We start from the raw sequence: 18,662 nt of genomic DNA on the forward strand, positions 1-18,662 counted from the left end.
AGCCTTGTCTTAAGACTAGTCCCTGTGTCTCCAGCCTTGTCTTACGACTAGTCCCTGTACCTCCAGCCTTGTCTTAAGACTAGTCCCTGTACCTCCAGCCTTGTCTTAAGACTAGTCCCTGTAACTCCAGCCGTGTTTTAAGACTAGTCTCTGTAACTCCAGCCTTGTCTTAAGACTAGTCCCTGTACCTCCAGCCTTGTCTTAAGACTAGTCCCTGTAACTCCAGCCTTGTCTTAAGACTAGTCCCTGTAACTCCAGCCTTGTCTTAAGACTAGTCCCTGTAACTCCAGCCTTGTCTTAAGACTAGTCCCTGTAACTCTAGCCTTGTCTTAAGACTAGTCCCTGTAACTCCAGCCGTGTCTTAAGACTAGTCCCTGTGTCTCCAGCCTTTTCTTAAGACTAGTCCCTGTAACTCCAGCCTTGTCTTAAGACTAGTCCCTGTAACTCCAGCCTTGTCTTAAGACTAGTCCCTGTGTCTCCAGCCTTGTCTTACGACTAGTCCCTGTGTCTCCAGCCTTGTCTTAAGACTAGTCCCTGTAACTCCAGCCTTGTCTTAAGACTAGTCCCTGTAACTCCAGCCTTGTCTTAAGACTAGTCCCTGTAACTCCAGCCGTGTTTTAAGACTAGTCCCTGTACCTCCAGCCTTGTCTTAAGACTAGTCCCTGTACCTCCAGCCTTGTCTTAAGACTAGTCCCTGTAACTCCAGCCTTGTCTTAAGACTAGTCCCTGTAACTCCAGCCTTGTCTTAAGACTAGTCTCTGTAACTCCAGCCGTGTCTTAAGACTAGTCCCTGTAACTCCAGCCGTGTCTTAAGACTAGTCCCTGTAACTCCAGCCGTGTCTTAAGACTAGTCCCTGTACCTCCAGCCTTGTCTTAAGACTAGTCCCTGTAACTCCAGCCTTGTCTTAAGACTAGTCCCTGTAACTCCAGCCTTGTCTTAAGACTAGTCCCTGTAACTCCAGCCGTGTCTTAAGACTAGTCCCTGTAACTCCAGCCGTGTCTTAAGACTAGTCCCTGTGTCTCCAGCCTTGTCTTAAGACTAGTCCCTGTAACTCCAGCCTTGTCTTAAGACTAGTCCCTGTAACTCCAGCCTTGTCTTAAGACTAGTCCCTGTGTCTCCAGCCTTGTCTTACGACTAGTCCCTGTACCTCCAGCCTTGTCTTAAGACTAGTCCCTGTACCTCCAGCCTTGTCTTAAGACTAGTCCCTGTAACTCCAGCCGTGTTTTAAGACTAGTCTCTGTAACTCCAGCCTTGTCTTAAGACTAGTCCCTGTACCTCCAGCCTTGTCTTAAGACTAGTCCCTGTAACTCCAGCCTTGTCTTAAGACTAGTCCCTGTAACTCTAGCCTTGTCTTAAGACTAGTCCCTGTAACTCCAGCCGTGTCTTAAGACTAGTCCCTGTGTCTCCAGCCTTTTCTTAAGACTAGTCCCTGTAACTCCAGCCTTGTCTTAAGACTAGTCCCTGTAACTCCAGCCTTGTCTTAAGACTAGTCCCTGTGTCTCCAGCCTTGTCTTACGACTAGTCCCTGTGTCTCCAGCCTTGTCTTAAGACTAGTCCCTGTAACTCCAGCCTTGTCTTAAGACTAGTCCCTGTAACTCCAGCCTTGTCTTAAGACTAGTCCCTGTAACTCCAGCCGTGTTTTAAGACTAGTCCCTGTACCTCCAGCCTTGTCTTAAGACTAGTCCCTGTACCTCCAGCCTTGTCTTAAGACTAGTCCCTGTAACTCCAGCCTTGTCTTAAGACTAGTCCCTGTAACTCCAGCCTTGTCTTAAGACTAGTCCCTGTAACTCCAGAAGCCGTGTCTTAAGACTAGTCCCTGTAACTCCAGAAGCCGTGTCTTAAGACTAGTCCCTGTAACTCCAGCCTTGTCTTAAGACTAGTCCCTGTACCTCCAGCCTTGTCTTAAGACTAGTCCCTGTGTCTCCAGCCTTGTCTTAAGACTAGTCCCTGTACCTCCAGCCTTGTCTTAAGACTAGTCCCTGTAACTCCAGCCTTGTCTTAAGACTAGTCCCTGTAACTCCAGCCTTGTCTTAAGACTAGTCTCTGTAACTCCAGCCGTGTCTTAAGACTAGTCCCTGTAACTCCAGCCGTGTCTTAAGACTAGTCCCTGTATCTCCAGCCTTGTTTTAAGACTAGTCCCTGTAACTCCAGCCTTGTTTTAAGACTAGTCCCTGTAACTCCAGCCTTGTCTTAAGACTAGTCCCTCTGTCTCCAGCCTTGTCTTAAGACTAGTCCCTGTACCTCCAGCCTTGTCTTAAGACTAGTCCCTGTAACTCCAGCCTTGTCTTAAGACTAGTCCCTGTAACTCCAGCCTTGTCTTAAGACTAGTCCCTGTACCTCCAGCCTTGTCTTAAGACTAGTCCCTGTACCTCCAGCCTTGTCTTAAGACTAGTCCCTGTAACTCCAGCCTTGTCTTAAGACTAGTCCCTTTAACTCCAGCCTTGTTTTAAGACTAGTCCCTGTAACTCCAGCCGTGTCTTAAGATTAGTCCCTGTGTGATGTTTTGATAGGAAATACGTTTGTATTTTGCTATGATTGTTGCTTTTCAATAGTTTCTTCTTGGTGTCAAAATGAGGGTTAATCACTTTGTTTGTTTTGTTCACGTTTATTCTCCCTCTTTCCTTTCAGCTCGACCTCAGACCCGAATGACCTTGACCACGCCCACCATCGTGGCCCGCCCCCAGAAGCGGAACATGACCGTGGCGACCTGCCTCTCGGCGAATGGAAAGCCTCAGAGTGTGATCAAGTGGGACACGAGGCTGAAGGGCCAAGCCACGTTCCAAGAGACGCAGAATGCCAACGGCACGGTGACCGTTAGGAGCAACTATGTGGTCGTGCCGAGCAGAGAGACACACAAACAGAAACTCACCTGCATCGTAACCTACAACAACGAGAGGATTACAGACAGTGTCGTGCTCAACGTGCAATGTGAGTTATCACAGTTCTTTTTATGTCAATCAATCAACCAATCAATCAAATTTCCTCAAAGGGAAATGTGGTTTCTGGGCAGGATTTACATGATAAATACACTATATCATACAAAACACACTAGTCACAAAAACACCTTTATTTAACATGTACTTAACCTAACAGGCTGACTACACCGCTCGCGTCGCAACCTAACAGGCTGACTACACCGCTCGCGTCGCAACCTAACAGGCTGACTACACCGCTCGCGTCGCAACCTAACAGGCTGACTACACCGCTCGCGTCGCAACCTAACAGGCTGACTACACCGTTCGCGTCGCAACCTAACATGCTGACTACACCGCTCGCGTCGCAACCTAACAGGCTGACTACACCGCTCGCGTCGCAACCTAACAGGCTGACTACACCGCTCGCGTCGCAACCTAACAGGCTGACTACACCGCTCGCGTCGCAACCTAACAGGCTGACTACACCGCTCGCGTCGCAACCTAACAGGCTGACTACACCGCTCGCGTCGCAACCTAACAGGCTGACTACACCGCTCGCGTCGCAACCTAACAGGCTGACTACACCGCTCGCGTCGCAACCTAACAGGCTGACTACACCGCTCGCGTCGCAACCTAACAGGCTGACTACACCGCTCGCGTCGCAACCTAACAGGCTGACTACACCGCTCGCGTCGCAACCTAACAGGCTGACTACACCGCTCGCGTCGCATCAGTTCTATTTGTGACGCAGATCGCGCTGCAAGGCCTGCCTCTCCCATCTCCTCATTGATTTATAGAAGCAGGTACCCACGTGCCATCTCCTCATTGGTTAAACCCACGTGGGTGACTGAAAGACGAACGAGGTCGGTGACGGTAATGCACCTAATTTATGAAAGTTGCCAATCGCAATATAATGTCCAGAGAAGAAAAAGCCTGGAAGGAGGAGAGATGACTAGAAACGATTCGGTTGACCGTTTTATGGGTGTATTAATTGTCGGAGTAGAGAACCTTGTGCATTTCAGGTAAAATAACAACTCAAGGTTTATATCCCAGGACAAATTAGCGAGCAACAGCAAGCTAGCTAAATAGGACAAATTAGCTAGCATGTGCAAGCTAACTAGCTAAATTGCCATACGTGTTTAATGCTTTTCGACCTGTCCCCAAATTAATGTCATTGTTTCAGAGTTTGTTTTGATATTTTAACCTGCTGTCGTGATCGCGTTTGGTGTGGGGGGGAAAAATACATTTATGCACGATGGCGCACGCGCGCAGCCGGTTTGGGTTCCGTGTAAGAGAAACACAGTGTTAAGAGTCTCTTACTGGGGCATCTGAAATAGAACCCTAAACCTCAGTGTTAAGAGTATCTTACTGGAGCATCTGAAATAGAACCCTAAACCTCAGTGTTAAGAGTCTCTTACTGGGGCATCTGAAATAGAACCCTAAACCTCAGTGTTAAGAGTCTCTTACTGGGGCATCTGAAATAGAACCCTAAACCTCAGTGTTAAGAGTCTCTTACTGGAGCATCTGAAATAGAACCCTAAACCTCAGTGTTAAGAGTCTCTTACTGGGGCATCTGAAATAGAACCCTAAACCTCAGTGTTAAGAGTCTCTTACTGGAGCATCTGAAATAGAACCCTAAACCTCGGTGTTAAGAGTCTCTGACTGGGGCATCTGAAATAGAACCCTAAACCTCAGTGTTAAGAGTCTCTTACTGGAGCATCTGAAATAGAACCCTAAACCTCAGTGTTAAGAGTCTCTTACTGGAGCATCTGAAATAGAACCCTAAACCTCAGTGTTAAGAGTCTCTGACTGGGGCATCTGAAATAGAACCCTAAACCTCAGTGTTAAGAGTCTCTTACTGGAGCATCTGAAATAGAACCCTACACCTCAGTGTTAAGAGTCTCTTACTGGAGCATCTGAAATAGAACCCTAAACCGCAGTGTTAAGAGTCTCTTACTGGGGCATCTGAAATAGAACCCTACACCTCAGTGTTAAGAGTCTCTTACTGGGGCATCTGAAATAGAACCCTAAACCTCAGTGTTAAGAGTCTCTTACTGGGGCATCTGAAATAGAACCCTAAACCTCAGTGTTAAGAGTCTCTTACTGGGGCATCTGAAATAGAACCCTAAACCTCAGTGTTAAGAGTCTCTTACTGGGGCATCTGAAATAGAACCCTAAACCTCAGTGTTAAGAGTCTCTTACTGGGGCATCTGAAATAGAACCCTAAACCTCAGTGTTACGAGTCTCTTACTGGAGCATCTGAAATAGAACCCTAAACCTCAGTGTTAAGAGTCTCTTACTGGAGCATCTGAAATAGAACCCTAAACCTCAGTGTTAAGAGTCTCTTACTGGAGCATCTGAAATAGAACCCTAAACCTCAGTGTTAAGAGTCTCTTACTGGAGCATCTGAAATAGAACCCTAAACCTCAGTGTTAAGAGTCTCTTACTGGAGCATCTGAAATAGAACCCTAAACCTCAGTGTTAAGAGTCTCTTACTGGAGCATCTGAAATAGAACCCTAAACCTCAGTGTTAAGAGTCTCTTACTGGAGCATCTGAAATAGAACCCTAAACCTCAGTGTTAAGAGTCTCTTACTGGAGCATCTGAAATAGAACCCTAAACCTCAGTGTTAAGAGTCTCTTACTGGGGCATCTGAAATAGAACCCTAAACCTCAGTGTTAAGAGTCTCTGACTGGGGCATCTGAAATAGAACCCTAAACCTCAGTGTTAAGAGTCTCTTACTGGGGCATCTGAAATAGAACCCTAAACCTCAGTGTTAAGAGTCTCTTACTGGGGCATCTGAAATAGAACCCTAAACCTCAGTGTTAAGAGTCTCTTACTGGGGCATCTGAAATAGAACCCTAAACCTCAGTGTTACGAGTCTCTTACTGGAGCATCTGAAATAGAACCCTAAACCTCAGTGTTAAGAGTCTCTTACTGGAGCATCTGAAATAGAACCCTAAACCTCAGTGTTAAGAGTCTCTTACTGGAGCATCTGAAATAGAACCCTAAACCTCAGTGTTAAGAGTCTCTTACTGGGGCATCTGAAATAGAACCCTAAACCTCAGTGTTAAGAGTCTCTTACTGGGGCATCTGAAATAGAACCCTAAACCTCAGTGTTAAGAGTCTCTTACTGGAGCATCTGAAATAGAACCCTAAACCTCAGTGTTAAGAGTCTCTTACTGGAGCATCTGAAATAGAACCCTAAACCTCAGTGTTAAGAGTCTCTGACTGGGGCATCTGAAATAGAACCCTACACCTCAGTGTTAAGAGTCTCTTACTGGAGCATCTGAAATAGAACCCTAAACCTCAGTGTTAAGAGTCTCTTACTGGGACATCTGCAAAGGTTCCCTATTGTACTGCATTACTTTTGACCAATGCACTATGTCAGAGCCTATGGCTTTGTTGTCAAAATAATTGTAGTTAAACTATAGGGAGGTTCTATGTAGGGCACTATGTAGGGAATAGTGTGTCATTTCCTAGGTCAGCCAAGGTCTGTCTGCTTCAATCAACAGCAGGAAGAGCTAGTCTACAGGATTCATATAGTCTTAGAGAGAAAATACAGGATTCATATAGTCTTATAGAGGAGATACAGGATTTATATAGTTTTAGAGATGAAATACAGTATTCATATAGTCTTAGAGAGAAAATACAGGATTCATATAGTCTTATAGAGGAGATACAGGATTTATATAGTTTTAGAGATGAAATACAGTAATCATATAGTCTTAGAGAGGAAATACTGGATTCATATAGTCTTAGAGAGGAAATACAGGATTTATATTGTCTTAGAGAGGAAATACTGTATTTATATAGTCTTAGAGAGGTAATACAGTAATCATATAGTCTTAGAGAGGAAATACTGGATTTATATAGTCTTAGAGAGGAAATATAGCAGTAGGGCTGAAAGCAGATGATAGCTGTGGTGCTTCAACATGTAGAATCATCAGGACAGAAAATTAAGATATTCTGGTCAGGGAATTCAGGTCAGAGGCAATAGGACGGCCACCCACTGGTTTTAACTGTTCATCGTTCTATTCTGCTCTAACCTATTCTGTTCTGCTCTGTTCTGCTCTGTTCTATTCTCCTCTGTTCTGCTCTGTTCTGCTCTATTCTGTTCTGCTCTATTCTGTTCTGCTCTATTCTATTCTCCTCTGTTCTCCTCTGTTCTGCTCTATTCTGTTCTGCTCTATTCTGTTCTGCTCTGTTCTATTCTCCTCTGTTCTGCTCTGTTCTGCTCTATTCTGTTCTGCTCTATTCTGTTCTGCTCTGTTCTATTCTCCTCTGTTCTGCTCTGTTCTGCTCTATTCTGTTCTGCTCTATTCTGTTCTGCTCTATTCTGTTCTGTTCTATTCTCCTATGTTCTGCTCTGTTCTGCTCTATTCTGTTCTGCTCTGCTCTGTTCTATTCTCCTCTGTTCTGCTCTATTCTGTTCTGCTCTGTTCTATTCTCCTCTGTTCTGCTCTGTTCTGCTCTATTCTGTTCTGCTCTGTTCTGCTCTATTCTGTTCTGCTCTGTTCTGCTCTGTTCTGCTCTGTTCTATTCTGCTCTATTCTATTCTGCTATGTTCTATTCTGCTCTGCTCTGTTCTATTCTGCTCTGCTCTGTTCTGTTCTGCTCTGTTCTATTCTGCTATGTTCTATTCTGCTCTGCTCTGTTCTATTCTGCTCTGCTCTGTTCTATTCTGCTCTGCTCTGTTCTGTTCTGCTCTGTTCTATTCTGCTCTATTCTATTCTGCTATGTTCTATTCTGCTCTGCTCTGTTCTATTCTGCTCTGTTCTGTTCTGCTCTGTTCTATTCTGCTCTATTCTATTCTGCTATGTTCTATTCTGCTCTGCTCTGTTCTATTCTGCTCTGTTCTGTTCTGCTCTGTTCTATTCTGCTCTATTCTATTCTGCTATGTTCTATTCTGCTCTGCTCTGTTCTATTCTGCTCTGTTCTGTTCTGCTCTGTTCTATTCTGCTCTGTTCTGTTCTGCTCTGTTCTGTTCTGTTCTGCTATGTTCTATTCTGCTATATTCTGTTCTGCTCTGTTCTATTCTGCTCTGTTCTGTTCTGCTCCATTCTATTCTGCTATATTCTGTTCTGCTCTGTTCTATTCTGCTCTATTCTATTCTGCTCTGTTCTGTTCTGTTCTGCTATGTTCTATTCTGCTATATTCTGTTCTGCTCCATTCTGTTCTGCTATGTTCTATTCTGCTATATTCTGTTCTGCTCTGTTCTATTCTGCTCTGTTCTGTTCTATTCTGCTCTGTTCTGTACTATTCTGCTCTTTTCTGTTCTATTCTGCTCTGTTCTGTACTATTCTGTTCTATTCTGCTCTGTTCTGCTATATTCTGTTCTGCTATGTTCTATTCTGCTCTTTTCTGTTCTTTTCTGTTCTATTCTGTTCTATTCTGCTCTGTTCTGTACTATTCTGTTCTATTCTGCTCTGTTCTGCTCCATTCTGTTATATTATGCTCCTGTTCTGCTCTATTCTGTTCTGCTCTATTCTGTTCTGCTCTGTAGGTGGTATAGTAACATTGATATATCAAATGAATTAATTTGTTTTAGGCCATATCACCCAGCCCTAGTTATAGGACATCCTTCTATTCACTGTTCTGCTCTGTTCTGCAGGTAGTATAGTAACATGCTGTTCTAGTAACATCCTGTTATTCACTGAGGTCCTGTCATAAAATACATACTAAAATACATACTAAAACACATACTAACTCTGTGAATGTGGTGCTTCATAGATTATAATTCTGGTGTTGTGTTGAAAAACTGTCTTTTAGATGCTGGCTGGTATTTTTACCAAAGCTTCCTGTTCACACTCAAACTGAAAAATGATAGAATGAACAGTGGTAGGTGGTCCTGAGGCTGGAACAGCTGTGGCTACTGCTGACGATCCCTATGTGGTGATCTCTAGAGGGTAGTGTGGTGATCTCTAGAGGGTAGTGTGGTGATCTCTAGAGGGTAGTGTGGTGATCTCTAGAGGGTAGTGTGGTGATCTCTAGAGGGTAGTGTGGTGATCTCTAGAGGGTAGTGTGGTGATATCTAGAGGGTAGTGTGGTGATATCTAGAGGGTAGTGTGGTGATCTCTAGAGGGTAGTGTGGTGATCTCTAGAGGGTCGTGTGGTGATCTCTAGAGGGTAGTGTGGTGATCTCTAGAGGGTAGTGTGGTGATCTCTAGAGGGTAGTGTGGTGATATCTAGAGGGTAGTGTGGTGATCTCTAGAGGGTAGTGTGGTGATCTCTAGAGGGTAGTGTGGTGATCTCTAGAGGGTAGTGTGGTGATTCTCTAGAGGGTAGTGTGGTGATCTCTAGAGGGTAGTGTGGTGATCTCTAGAGGGTAGTGTGGTGATCTCTAGAGGGTAGTGTGGTGATCTCTAGAGGGTAGTGTGGTGATCTCTAGAGGGTAGTGTGGTGATCCTCTAGAGGGTAGTGTGGTGATCCTCTAGAGGGCAGTGTGGTGATCCTCTAGAGGGTAGTGTGGTGATCCTCTAGAGCAGGGGTGTCAAACTCATTTCGCATCGTGGGCCACATACGGCCTAGGGAGATGTCAAGTGGGCCGGACCATTAAAATTATACCATACTCTGCTATAAATAACCAAAATATCATGTCTTTCCTTTGTTTTGGTGTAAAGAAGCACAAGAACATTAGGAAAATATTGAAATTTAATGAACTATCCTTTTGAAAGTGGAAAAAATGAGTGACTGCTGTTTCCTCAGACCCGCCAGCAATTCGTTAATCTTATCTCTTCTCAGTTGTCCTTGCAAGCCGTCATATTTTTCGCTGTGATGAGTCTCGTAGTGGCGTCGAATATTATATTCCTTCAATACCGAAACTTGTTGCAAACACACCAAGCACGAAGGTTTTCCGTGCATCTCTGTAAATAAATAGGACGTGGTCCATTTTTCTTTGAAAATTCTACACTCCTTATCTACTTTTCTCCGTTTGGATAACGACATTTTGGCTAATGAGGGTGTAGCGGAGAGGTAGAGACCAAGGTATTAACAACGTCGTAACAAGCAGCAGATGGCGCATTGATACCGTCTGCTGTTTTCAGTCTGTCTCAGTGATGCAGCTTGTCTTCTACTCTGATGGAAAGAGTGCGCCCCTTAGCGGATAATCCATGAATTGCAGCGAATTAAAAATATTAATTCCATGTCTTTTATGCATTTTTTCCACTTTCAAATTATCCTGCGGGCCTGATCGAACCTCCTTGGGGGCCGGTTCCGGCCCGCGGGCCGTATGTTTGACACCCCTGCTCTAGAGGGTAGTGTGGTGATCCTCTAGAGGGTAGTGTGGTGATCTCTAGAGGGTAGTGTGGTGATCCTCTAGAGGGTCGTGTGGTGATCCTCTAGAGGGTAGTGTGGTGATCTCTAGAGGGTAGTGTGGTGATCCTCTAGAGGGTAGTGTGGTGATCCTCTAGAGGGTAGTGTGGTGATCCTCTAGAGGGTAGTGTGGTGATCTCTAGAGGGTAGTGTGGTGATCTCTAGAGGGTAGTGTGGTGATCTCTAGAGGGTAGTGTGGTGATATCTAGAAGGTAGTGTGGTGATCTCTAGAGGGTCGTGTGGTGATCTCTAGAGGGTCGTGTGGTGATCTCTAGAGGGTAGTGTGGTGATCCTCTAGAGGGTAGTGTGGTGATCCTCTAGAGGGTCGTGTGGTGATCCTCTAGAGGGTCGTGTGGTGATATCTAGAGGGTAGTGTGGTGATCTCTAGAGGGTAGTGTGGTGATATCTAGAAGGTAGTGTGGTGATCTCTAGAGGGTAGTGTGGTGATCTCTAGGGGGTAGTGTGATGATCTCTAGAGGGTAGTGTGGTGATCCTCTAGAGCAGGGGTGTCAAACTCATTCCACGGAGGGCCTAGTGTCTGCAGGTTTTTGGTTTTTCCTTTCAATAAAGCCCTAGACAACCAGGTGTGGGGAGTTCCTAACTAATTAGTGATGTTAATTCATCAATCAAGTACAAGGGAGGAGCGAAAACCCGCAGACACTCGGCCCCCCGTGGAATGAGTTTGACACCTGTGCTCTAGAGGGTAGTGTGGTGATCTCTAGAGGGTAGTGTGGTGATCTCTAGAGGGTCGTGTGGTGATCTCTAGAGGGTAGTGTGGTGATCTCTAGAGGGTAGTGTGGTGATCTCTAGAGGGTAGTGTGGTGATCTCTAGAGGGTAGTGTGGTGATCTCTAGAGGGTAGTGTGGTGATCTCTAGAGGGTAGTGTGGTGATCTCTAGAGGGTAGTGTGGTGATCTCTAGAGGGTAGTGTGGTGATCTCTAGAGGGTAGTGTGGTGATCTCTAGAGGGTCGTGTGGTGATCTCTAGAGGGTCGTGTGGTGATCTCTAGAGGGTCGTGTGGTGATCTCTAGAGGGTAGTGTGGTGATCTCTAGAGGGTAGTGTGGTGATCTCTAGAGGGTAGTGTGGTGATCTCTAGAGGGTAGTGTGGTGATCCTCTAGAGGGTAGTGTGGTGATCCTCTAGAGGGTAGTGTGGTGATCTCTAGAGGGTAGTGTGGTGATCTCTAGAGGGTAGTGTGATGATCTCTAGAGGGTAGTGTGGTGATCTCTAGAGAAAATAAAGAAAATGTATATATGTGTACAATATGGTTCAGGTCGTGTGAATCAGACAATACTGTACTATTCTGACACCATCTCTCTGTCCCTTAGTGTTGGAAACACAGTCGGTATGAGGCTGAGTGATTGAGAGACCGTCTGTACTATTCTATTGTCATTGTCCGTTCCAGCAACATGGTGAATAGGTAACCAGGCTCGACTCAGCAGTGTGGAATGAGAAACATACTGTACTCTTCTGACACCATCTCTCTCTCTCTCTGACAGATGAACCGGAGGTGAAGATCGAGGGCTTCGATGGTAACTGGTACCTGGACCGTCAGGATGTCAGCCTCACCTGCAGAGCTGACGCTAACCCTCCTGTCACCGTCTACCAGTGGAAAGTGTAAGTCTTCTTTCGACCTTCTGTTCACAGGTTCAGGTTGTCTGTTTGAAATGGGTAGGGGGTACAAAGAAAGCTTGAAGTGTAGGTAACATACATTCTAAAAAAACGTGTTCAAGACTTAAAGACTTAATGCACATTATTGTATGAAATCTATTTGTTTCATAAACAGTACCAGTCAAGAGTTTGGACACACCTACTCATTCAAGTTTTTTTCAAGTTTTTTTTTTACTATTGTAGAATAATAGTGACGACATCAAAATTATGAAATAACACATATGGAATCATGTAGTAACCAATTTGTGGAATATCTTTGATTGGCGTTTGAGCCAATCAGTTGTGTTGTGACAAGGTTGAGGTGGTATACAGAAGATAGCCCTATTTAGTAAAATACCAAGTCCATTTTATGGCAAGATCAGCTCAAATAAGCAAAGAGAAACAACAGTCCATCATTACTTTAAGACATGAAGGTCAGTCAATCCGGAAAATTTCAAGAACTTTGAAAGTTTCTTCAAGTGCAGTCACAAAAACCATCAAGCCCTATGATGAAATTGACTCTCATGAGGACCGCCACAGGAAAGGAAGACCTAGAGTTACCTCTGCTGCAGAGGATACGTTCATTAGTGTTACCAGACTCAGAAATCGGCAATTAACTGCACCTCAAATTGCAGCCCAAATATATGCTTTACAGAGTTCAAGTAACAGACACGTCTCGACATCAACTGTTCAGAGGAGACTGCTTGAATCAGGCCTTCATGGTCAAATTGCTGCAAAGAAACCAATACTAAAGGACACCAATAAGAAGAAGAGACTTGTTTGGGCCAAGAAACACGAACAATGGACATTAGACCGGTGGAAATCTGTTCTTTGGTCTGATGAGTCCAAATTTGAGATATTTGGTTCCAACTGCTATATCTTTGTGAGACTCGGAGTAGGTGAATGGATGATCTCCACATGTGTGGTTCCCACCGTGAAGCATGGAGGAGGAGGTGTGATGGTGTGGGGGTGCTTTGTTGGTGACACTGTCTGTGTCACCAACAAAGCACCCCCCCACCACACTTAACCAGCATGGCTACCACAGCATTCTGCAGCGATACACCATCCCATCTGGTTTGGGCTTAGTGGGACTATCATTTGTTTTTCAACAGGACAATGACCCAACACACCTCCAGTCTGTGTAAGAGCTATTTGACCAAGGAGAGGGATGCAGTGCTTTATTAGATGACCTGGCCTCCACAATCTCCTGACCTCAACCCAATTGAGATGGTTTGGGATGAGTTGAACTGCAGTGAAGGAAAAGCAGCCAACAAGTGCTCAGCATATGTGGGATCTCCTTCAAGACTGTTGGAAAAGGATACCAGGTTAAGCTGGTTGAGAGAATGCCAAGAGTGTGCAAAGCTGTCATCAAGGCAAAGGGTGGCTACTTTGAAGAATCTAAAATATATTTTGATTTGTTTAACACTTTTTTGTTTAATGCATAATTACATGTGTTATTTCATAGTTTTGATGTCTTCATTATTATTCTACAATGTAGAAAATAGTAAAAGAGAAAGAGAAACCCTGGAAGGTGCTCTAAAGCTTTTGACTGGTCCTGTATAGAAACGGGCCCACGGTTTGGAACTCATGATAATTGAACAAGTGGTCTGAAATGAATGGATTTATTAATTCTGTGTTTTAAAAGCATAAGACTCAAAAACCCTGTTCAAGACTTAAACACTTAATGCACTTTACCGCTGCAATGAAACTGACGCAACTTAATTGTGTTATATGAGAGGTCTGGTGAACCTCATTTATTTTAAAAACATAAAGCAATAAGATGTATTTTCCCCCTCTTGCACTCTTTCGATCAGTGTTTCATTCATTCATCTCAGTTTGTTTATACATCAATATAATTATGATTTGGCTTGGAGATGGAGGCACAATGAGACTAAAAAACAACACACACATTATTATCTACAGCAAGCATGGGCAACACGGTGACAGTTAGACTAGTAGATTACACACGGTGAGAGTCTCTTATCTACAGTATCTAGTCTATTTTATCTATAGTCTCTAGTCTATTGTATCTACAATATCTAATTTATTTTCAATATATAGTCTTTTATCTACTGTATATAGTCTATTTTATCGACAGTATCTAGTCTCTTATCTACAGTTTCTAGTCTATTTTATCTACAGTATCTAGTCTATTTTATCTACAGTATCTAGTCTATTTTATCTACAGTATCTAGTCTCTTATCTACAGTATCTAATCTATTATCTGCAGTATCTAGTCTATTTTATCTACAGTATCTAGTCTCTTATCTACAGTATCTAGTCTATTTTATCTACAGTCTACAGTATCTGACTTCCGACAGTGGTTTCCAGAGATGGCCGCCTCGCTTCGCGTTCCTAAGAAACTATGCAGTATTTAGTTTTTTTACTTGTTATTTCTTACATCGTTACCCCAGGTAATCTTAGGTTTCATTACATACAGTCGGGAGGAACTATTGGATATAAGAGCAACGTCAACTCACCAACATTACGACCAGGAATACGACTTTCCCGAAGCGGATCCTCTGTTTTGCCCACCACCCAGGACAATGGATCGGATCCCAGCCGGCAAACCAAAACAACGACGCTGTAAAAGAGGCAGACGAAGCGGTCTTCTGGTCAGACGCCTCTTCAACCTCAGGAGGCTGAAGAAATTCGGCTTGTCACCGAAAGCACTCACAAACTTTTACAGAGGCACAATCGAGAGCATCCTGTCGGGCTGTATCACCGCCTGGTACGGCAACTGCTCCGCCCACAACCGTAAGGCTCTCCAGAGGGTAGTGAGGTCTGCACAACGCATCACCGTGGGCAAACTACCTGTCCTCCAGGACACCTACACCATAGCAGGATTTCTTATAAGCGTCCGGATTAGTCTCCCGCTCCTTGAAAGCGGCAGCTCTAGCCTTTAGCTCGATGCAGATGTTGCCTTTAATCCATGGCTTCTGGTTGGGGTACGTACCAGTCACTGTGGGGACGACTTCATCGATGCACTTATTGATGAAGCCGATGACTGAGGTGGTGAATTCCTCAATGCCATTGGATGAATCCCGGAACATATTCCACTCTAGCAAAACAGTCTTGTAGCATCTGTGTCATCTGACCACTTCCATATTGAGCGAGTCACTGGTACTTCCTGCTTTAGTTTTTCCTTGTAAGCAGATATCAGGAGGGTGAGGGAGAGCTTTGTATGCATCTGTGTGTGTGGAGTAAAGGTGGTTTGTACATAATGTTTCTGCCACCATCTCTTATGACCGAAAATAGCTTCTGGATATCAGAACATCAATTAATCACCTCAACTGGACAAAGATGTTTTTCTTAACGAGTTGGACTCAAAGCATTTACTTTGCTTTGTATACATATCTGTTTGTGGAGTAAAGGTGTCCTAGGATTTATTTTCACCCTGGTTGCACTTGTGACATGCTGGTCAAAATTTGGTAAAACTGATTTAAGTTTGCCTGCATTAAAGTCCCCGGCCACAAGGAGCGCCGCTTCTGGGTGAGCTTTTTCTTCTTTGCTTATGACCTTATAGAGTTGGTTGAGTTGCGGTCTTAGTGCCAGTATCAGCTTGTGGTGGTAAATAGACGGCTACGAATAATACAGATGAGAACTCTCTTGGTAGATAGTGTGGTCTACAGCTTATCATGATGCACTCTACCTCAGGCGAGCAATACCTCATGACTTCTTTAATATTAGACACACCAGTTGTTATTGACGAGGAGACACACCCCCACCCCTCGTCTTACCAGACGTAGTCTCTGTTCTGCTGGTGGAAAATCCAGCCCTATATTGTCCGTATCTTCGTTCAGCCACTTCTCGGTGAAACATAAGATATTACAGTTTTTAATGTCCCGTTGGTTGGATAATCTTAATTGTAGGTCATCAATTTATTTTCCCAATGATTGCATGTTAGCCAAAAAAATGGAAGGCAGTGGGAGTTTACTCGCTCGCCTCTGGATTCTCAGAAGGCAGCCTGATCTGCGGGCCCTTTTCCGGTGTCTTTTCTTCACGCAAAATGCGGGGATCTGGGCCTGTTCCACTGAAAGCAGGATATCCTTCTCGTCGGACTCGTTAAAGGAAAAAGTTTCTTCCAGTCCGCGGTGAGTAGTCGCTTTTCTGATGTCCAGAAGTTATTTTCGGCCACAAGAGACGGTAGCAGCAACATTATGTACAAAATAAGTTCAAAAATAAGTTCAAAATGGCACAATTGGTTGGGAGATTGAAAAAACGTCAGCCATGTTCCTTGGTGCCATTTTTAGAGCGGATCGTAAAAGCTTTTTCATCTTTAGCAGGGAGCGAGAGAGAGAGGAGTTTTAGCTTCAGTTGAAGTGGTGGAGCCATAGATTAGGACGACATACCTAAGAGTTGACCTCAGTACGTTGCCTTTCAAATGATCAGTGCTGCAGAATATATACACAGACAGCAGTATGTTGAGATGAGAAAGGAGAAATGTTCATGTTTTTTTTCCAGGCCCTAAGTGCTCCTCTCAGTAAACAATGCTAGGTTTGATCCACACTAACAAATCATGCATAGGGTGGCTATGTGAGCATAAACAAAAAATCTAACCACAGTCCAAATATCAAGCCATGTGACATATCAAGCCAGTACAACACTTCTGACAACAGAACCAGAACCATCTATATCTGGGTGAAAAGCAGAGAATTATAGAGTGAAATTGAGAGATAAACGTAGTAATTGTTCACTGAAGGCTGGGTAAGGGACAGTGTCAACGTATTAATAGACCATTGTGTTCAAACTCACTGTAGCCCTGCCACGACTGGCTATTAATGAGAGAGGGATGGAGGAAGAGAGAGGGAGGGTGGGGGAGAGATATATAGAAAGAGAGGTTTCTTTACAGGGGAAGAGGAGACTGGAGAGGGTAGAAGAGAGAGAGAGATGGTGAAGACAGAGGAAAGAGAGAGAGAGATGATATCATAGGATAGGATAGGGAGGATGAGGAGATGGATGATGATGATGATGATGATGATGGAGAAAGAGGGATGGGGTGAGGAGGAGGAGGAGAGAGAGAGATTTATGTGTACAGACGAAGGGGCAGGCTGGGTGACAGATAGGAGGACATTGCTGTGGTGGAACAAGACTCCAAACGTGTGGTGAAGTTTCCCCCGGGCTGCTAGAGGAGCTCCACACAGACGCACGCACGCACACACACACAGCCAGACCAGGATATAGGCATGCTCATAGCTATAGAAACACACACACAGCCAGGTCAAACGTTTTTGGTAGCCTTCCACAAGCTTCCCACAATAATTTGGGTGAATTTGGGCCCATTCCTCCTGACAGAGCTGGTGTAACTGAGTCAGGTTTGTAGGCCTCCTTGCTCACACACGCTTTTTCAGTTCTGCCCACAAATGTTCTATAGGATTGAGGTCTGGGCTTTGTGATGGCCACTCCAATACCTTGACTTTGTTGTCCTTAAGCCATTTTGCCACAACTTTGGAAGTATGCTTGGGGTCATTGTTCATTTGGAAGACCCATTTGCGACCAAGCTTTAACTTCCTGACTGATGTCTTGAGATGTCGCTTCAATATATCCACATAATTTTCCTTCCACATGATGCCATCTCTTTTGTGAAGTGCACCAGTCCGCCCTGCAGCAAAGCACCCCCACAACATGATGCTGCCACCCCTGTGCTTCACGGTTGGGATAGTGTTCTTCGGCTTGCAAGTCTCACACTTTTTCCTCCAAACATAGCAATGGTCATTTTGGCCTAACAGTTCTATTTAAACTCAGTGCCTCTTTGCCTCTAGGGTGTTAATGAGATGTGACCACTAGGGTGTTAATGAGATGTGACCACTAGGGTGTTAAAGAGATGTGACCACTAGGGTGTTAAAGAGGTTTGATAAGAGGTGTGACCACTAGGGTGTTAAAGAGATGTGACCCACTAGGGTGTTAAAGAGATGTGACCCACTAGGGTGTTAAAGAGATGTGACCACTAGGGTGTTAAAGAGGTTTGATAAGAGGTGTGACCACTAGGGTGTTAATGAGATGTGACCACTAGGGTGTTAAAGAGATGTGACCACTAGGGTGTTAAAGAGGTTTGATACGAGGTGTGACCACTAGGGTGTTAAAGAGATGTGACCACTAGGGTGTGATAAGAGGTGTGGCCAGTAGGGTGTAAAAGAGGTGTGGCCACTAGGGTGTAAAAGAGGTGTGATAGGAGGTGTGGCCACTAGGGCGTAAAATAGGTGTGATAGGAATTGTGGTCACTAGGGTGATAAGAGGTGTGGCCAGTAGGGTGTAAAAGAGGTGTGATAGGAATTGTGACCACTAGGGTATTAAAGAGGTTTGAACACTAGGATCTTTAACACCCTATCTTGCTCCTCTCTTCTACAGGGTGATAAGAGGTGTGGCCAGTAGGGTGATAAGAGGTGTGGCCACTAGGGTATTAAAGAGGTGTGAACACTAGGATCTTTAACACCCTATCTTGCTCCTCTCTTCTACAGGGTAAATGGATCTCTTCCCAGCACCGTGGAGATTCGTAACAACTCTCTGATCTTCAAGGGCGCGGTGACCTATGAGCTAGCTGGGACGTACGTGTGTGCTGCCACCAATGGGATCGGGACTCGTACTGGTCTGGTCCAGGTTAATGTTACTGGTAGGTGACCCACTGGTACAAGCTTCTTCTCTGCTCTGGGATTCTGGTTTCTCTGCTCTGGGCTTCTGGTTTCTCTGCTCTGGGCTTCTGGTTTCTCTCTGCTCTGGGCTTCTGGTTTCTCTGCTCTGGGCTTCTGGTTTCTCTCTGCTCTGGGCTGCTGGTTTCTCTGCTCTG

The 18,662-nt window shown here is 44.6% G+C and overlaps 1 protein-coding gene across 1 annotated transcript in view; it reads left to right on the forward strand.

Annotated features, from left to right (window-relative positions):
- nectin1b (nectin cell adhesion molecule 1b) overlaps positions 1-18,662 on the forward strand; it is a 137,053-nt gene that overhangs the window by 83,379 nt on the left and 35,012 nt on the right. Inside the window, exons 3-5 of the mRNA XM_071357951.1 lie at positions 2,630-2,929; positions 11,728-11,845; positions 18,337-18,488. Coding sequence (XP_071214052.1) covers positions 2,630-2,929; positions 11,728-11,845; positions 18,337-18,488 — 570 coding nt within the window. The remainder of the gene's footprint in view (positions 1-2,629; positions 2,930-11,727; positions 11,846-18,336; positions 18,489-18,662) is intronic.

This window comes from Salvelinus alpinus, chromosome 21 (assembly GCF_045679555.1).
Source record: "Salvelinus alpinus chromosome 21, SLU_Salpinus.1, whole genome shotgun sequence".
Classification (NCBI taxonomy): Eukaryota; Metazoa; Chordata; class Actinopteri; order Salmoniformes; family Salmonidae; genus Salvelinus; species Salvelinus alpinus.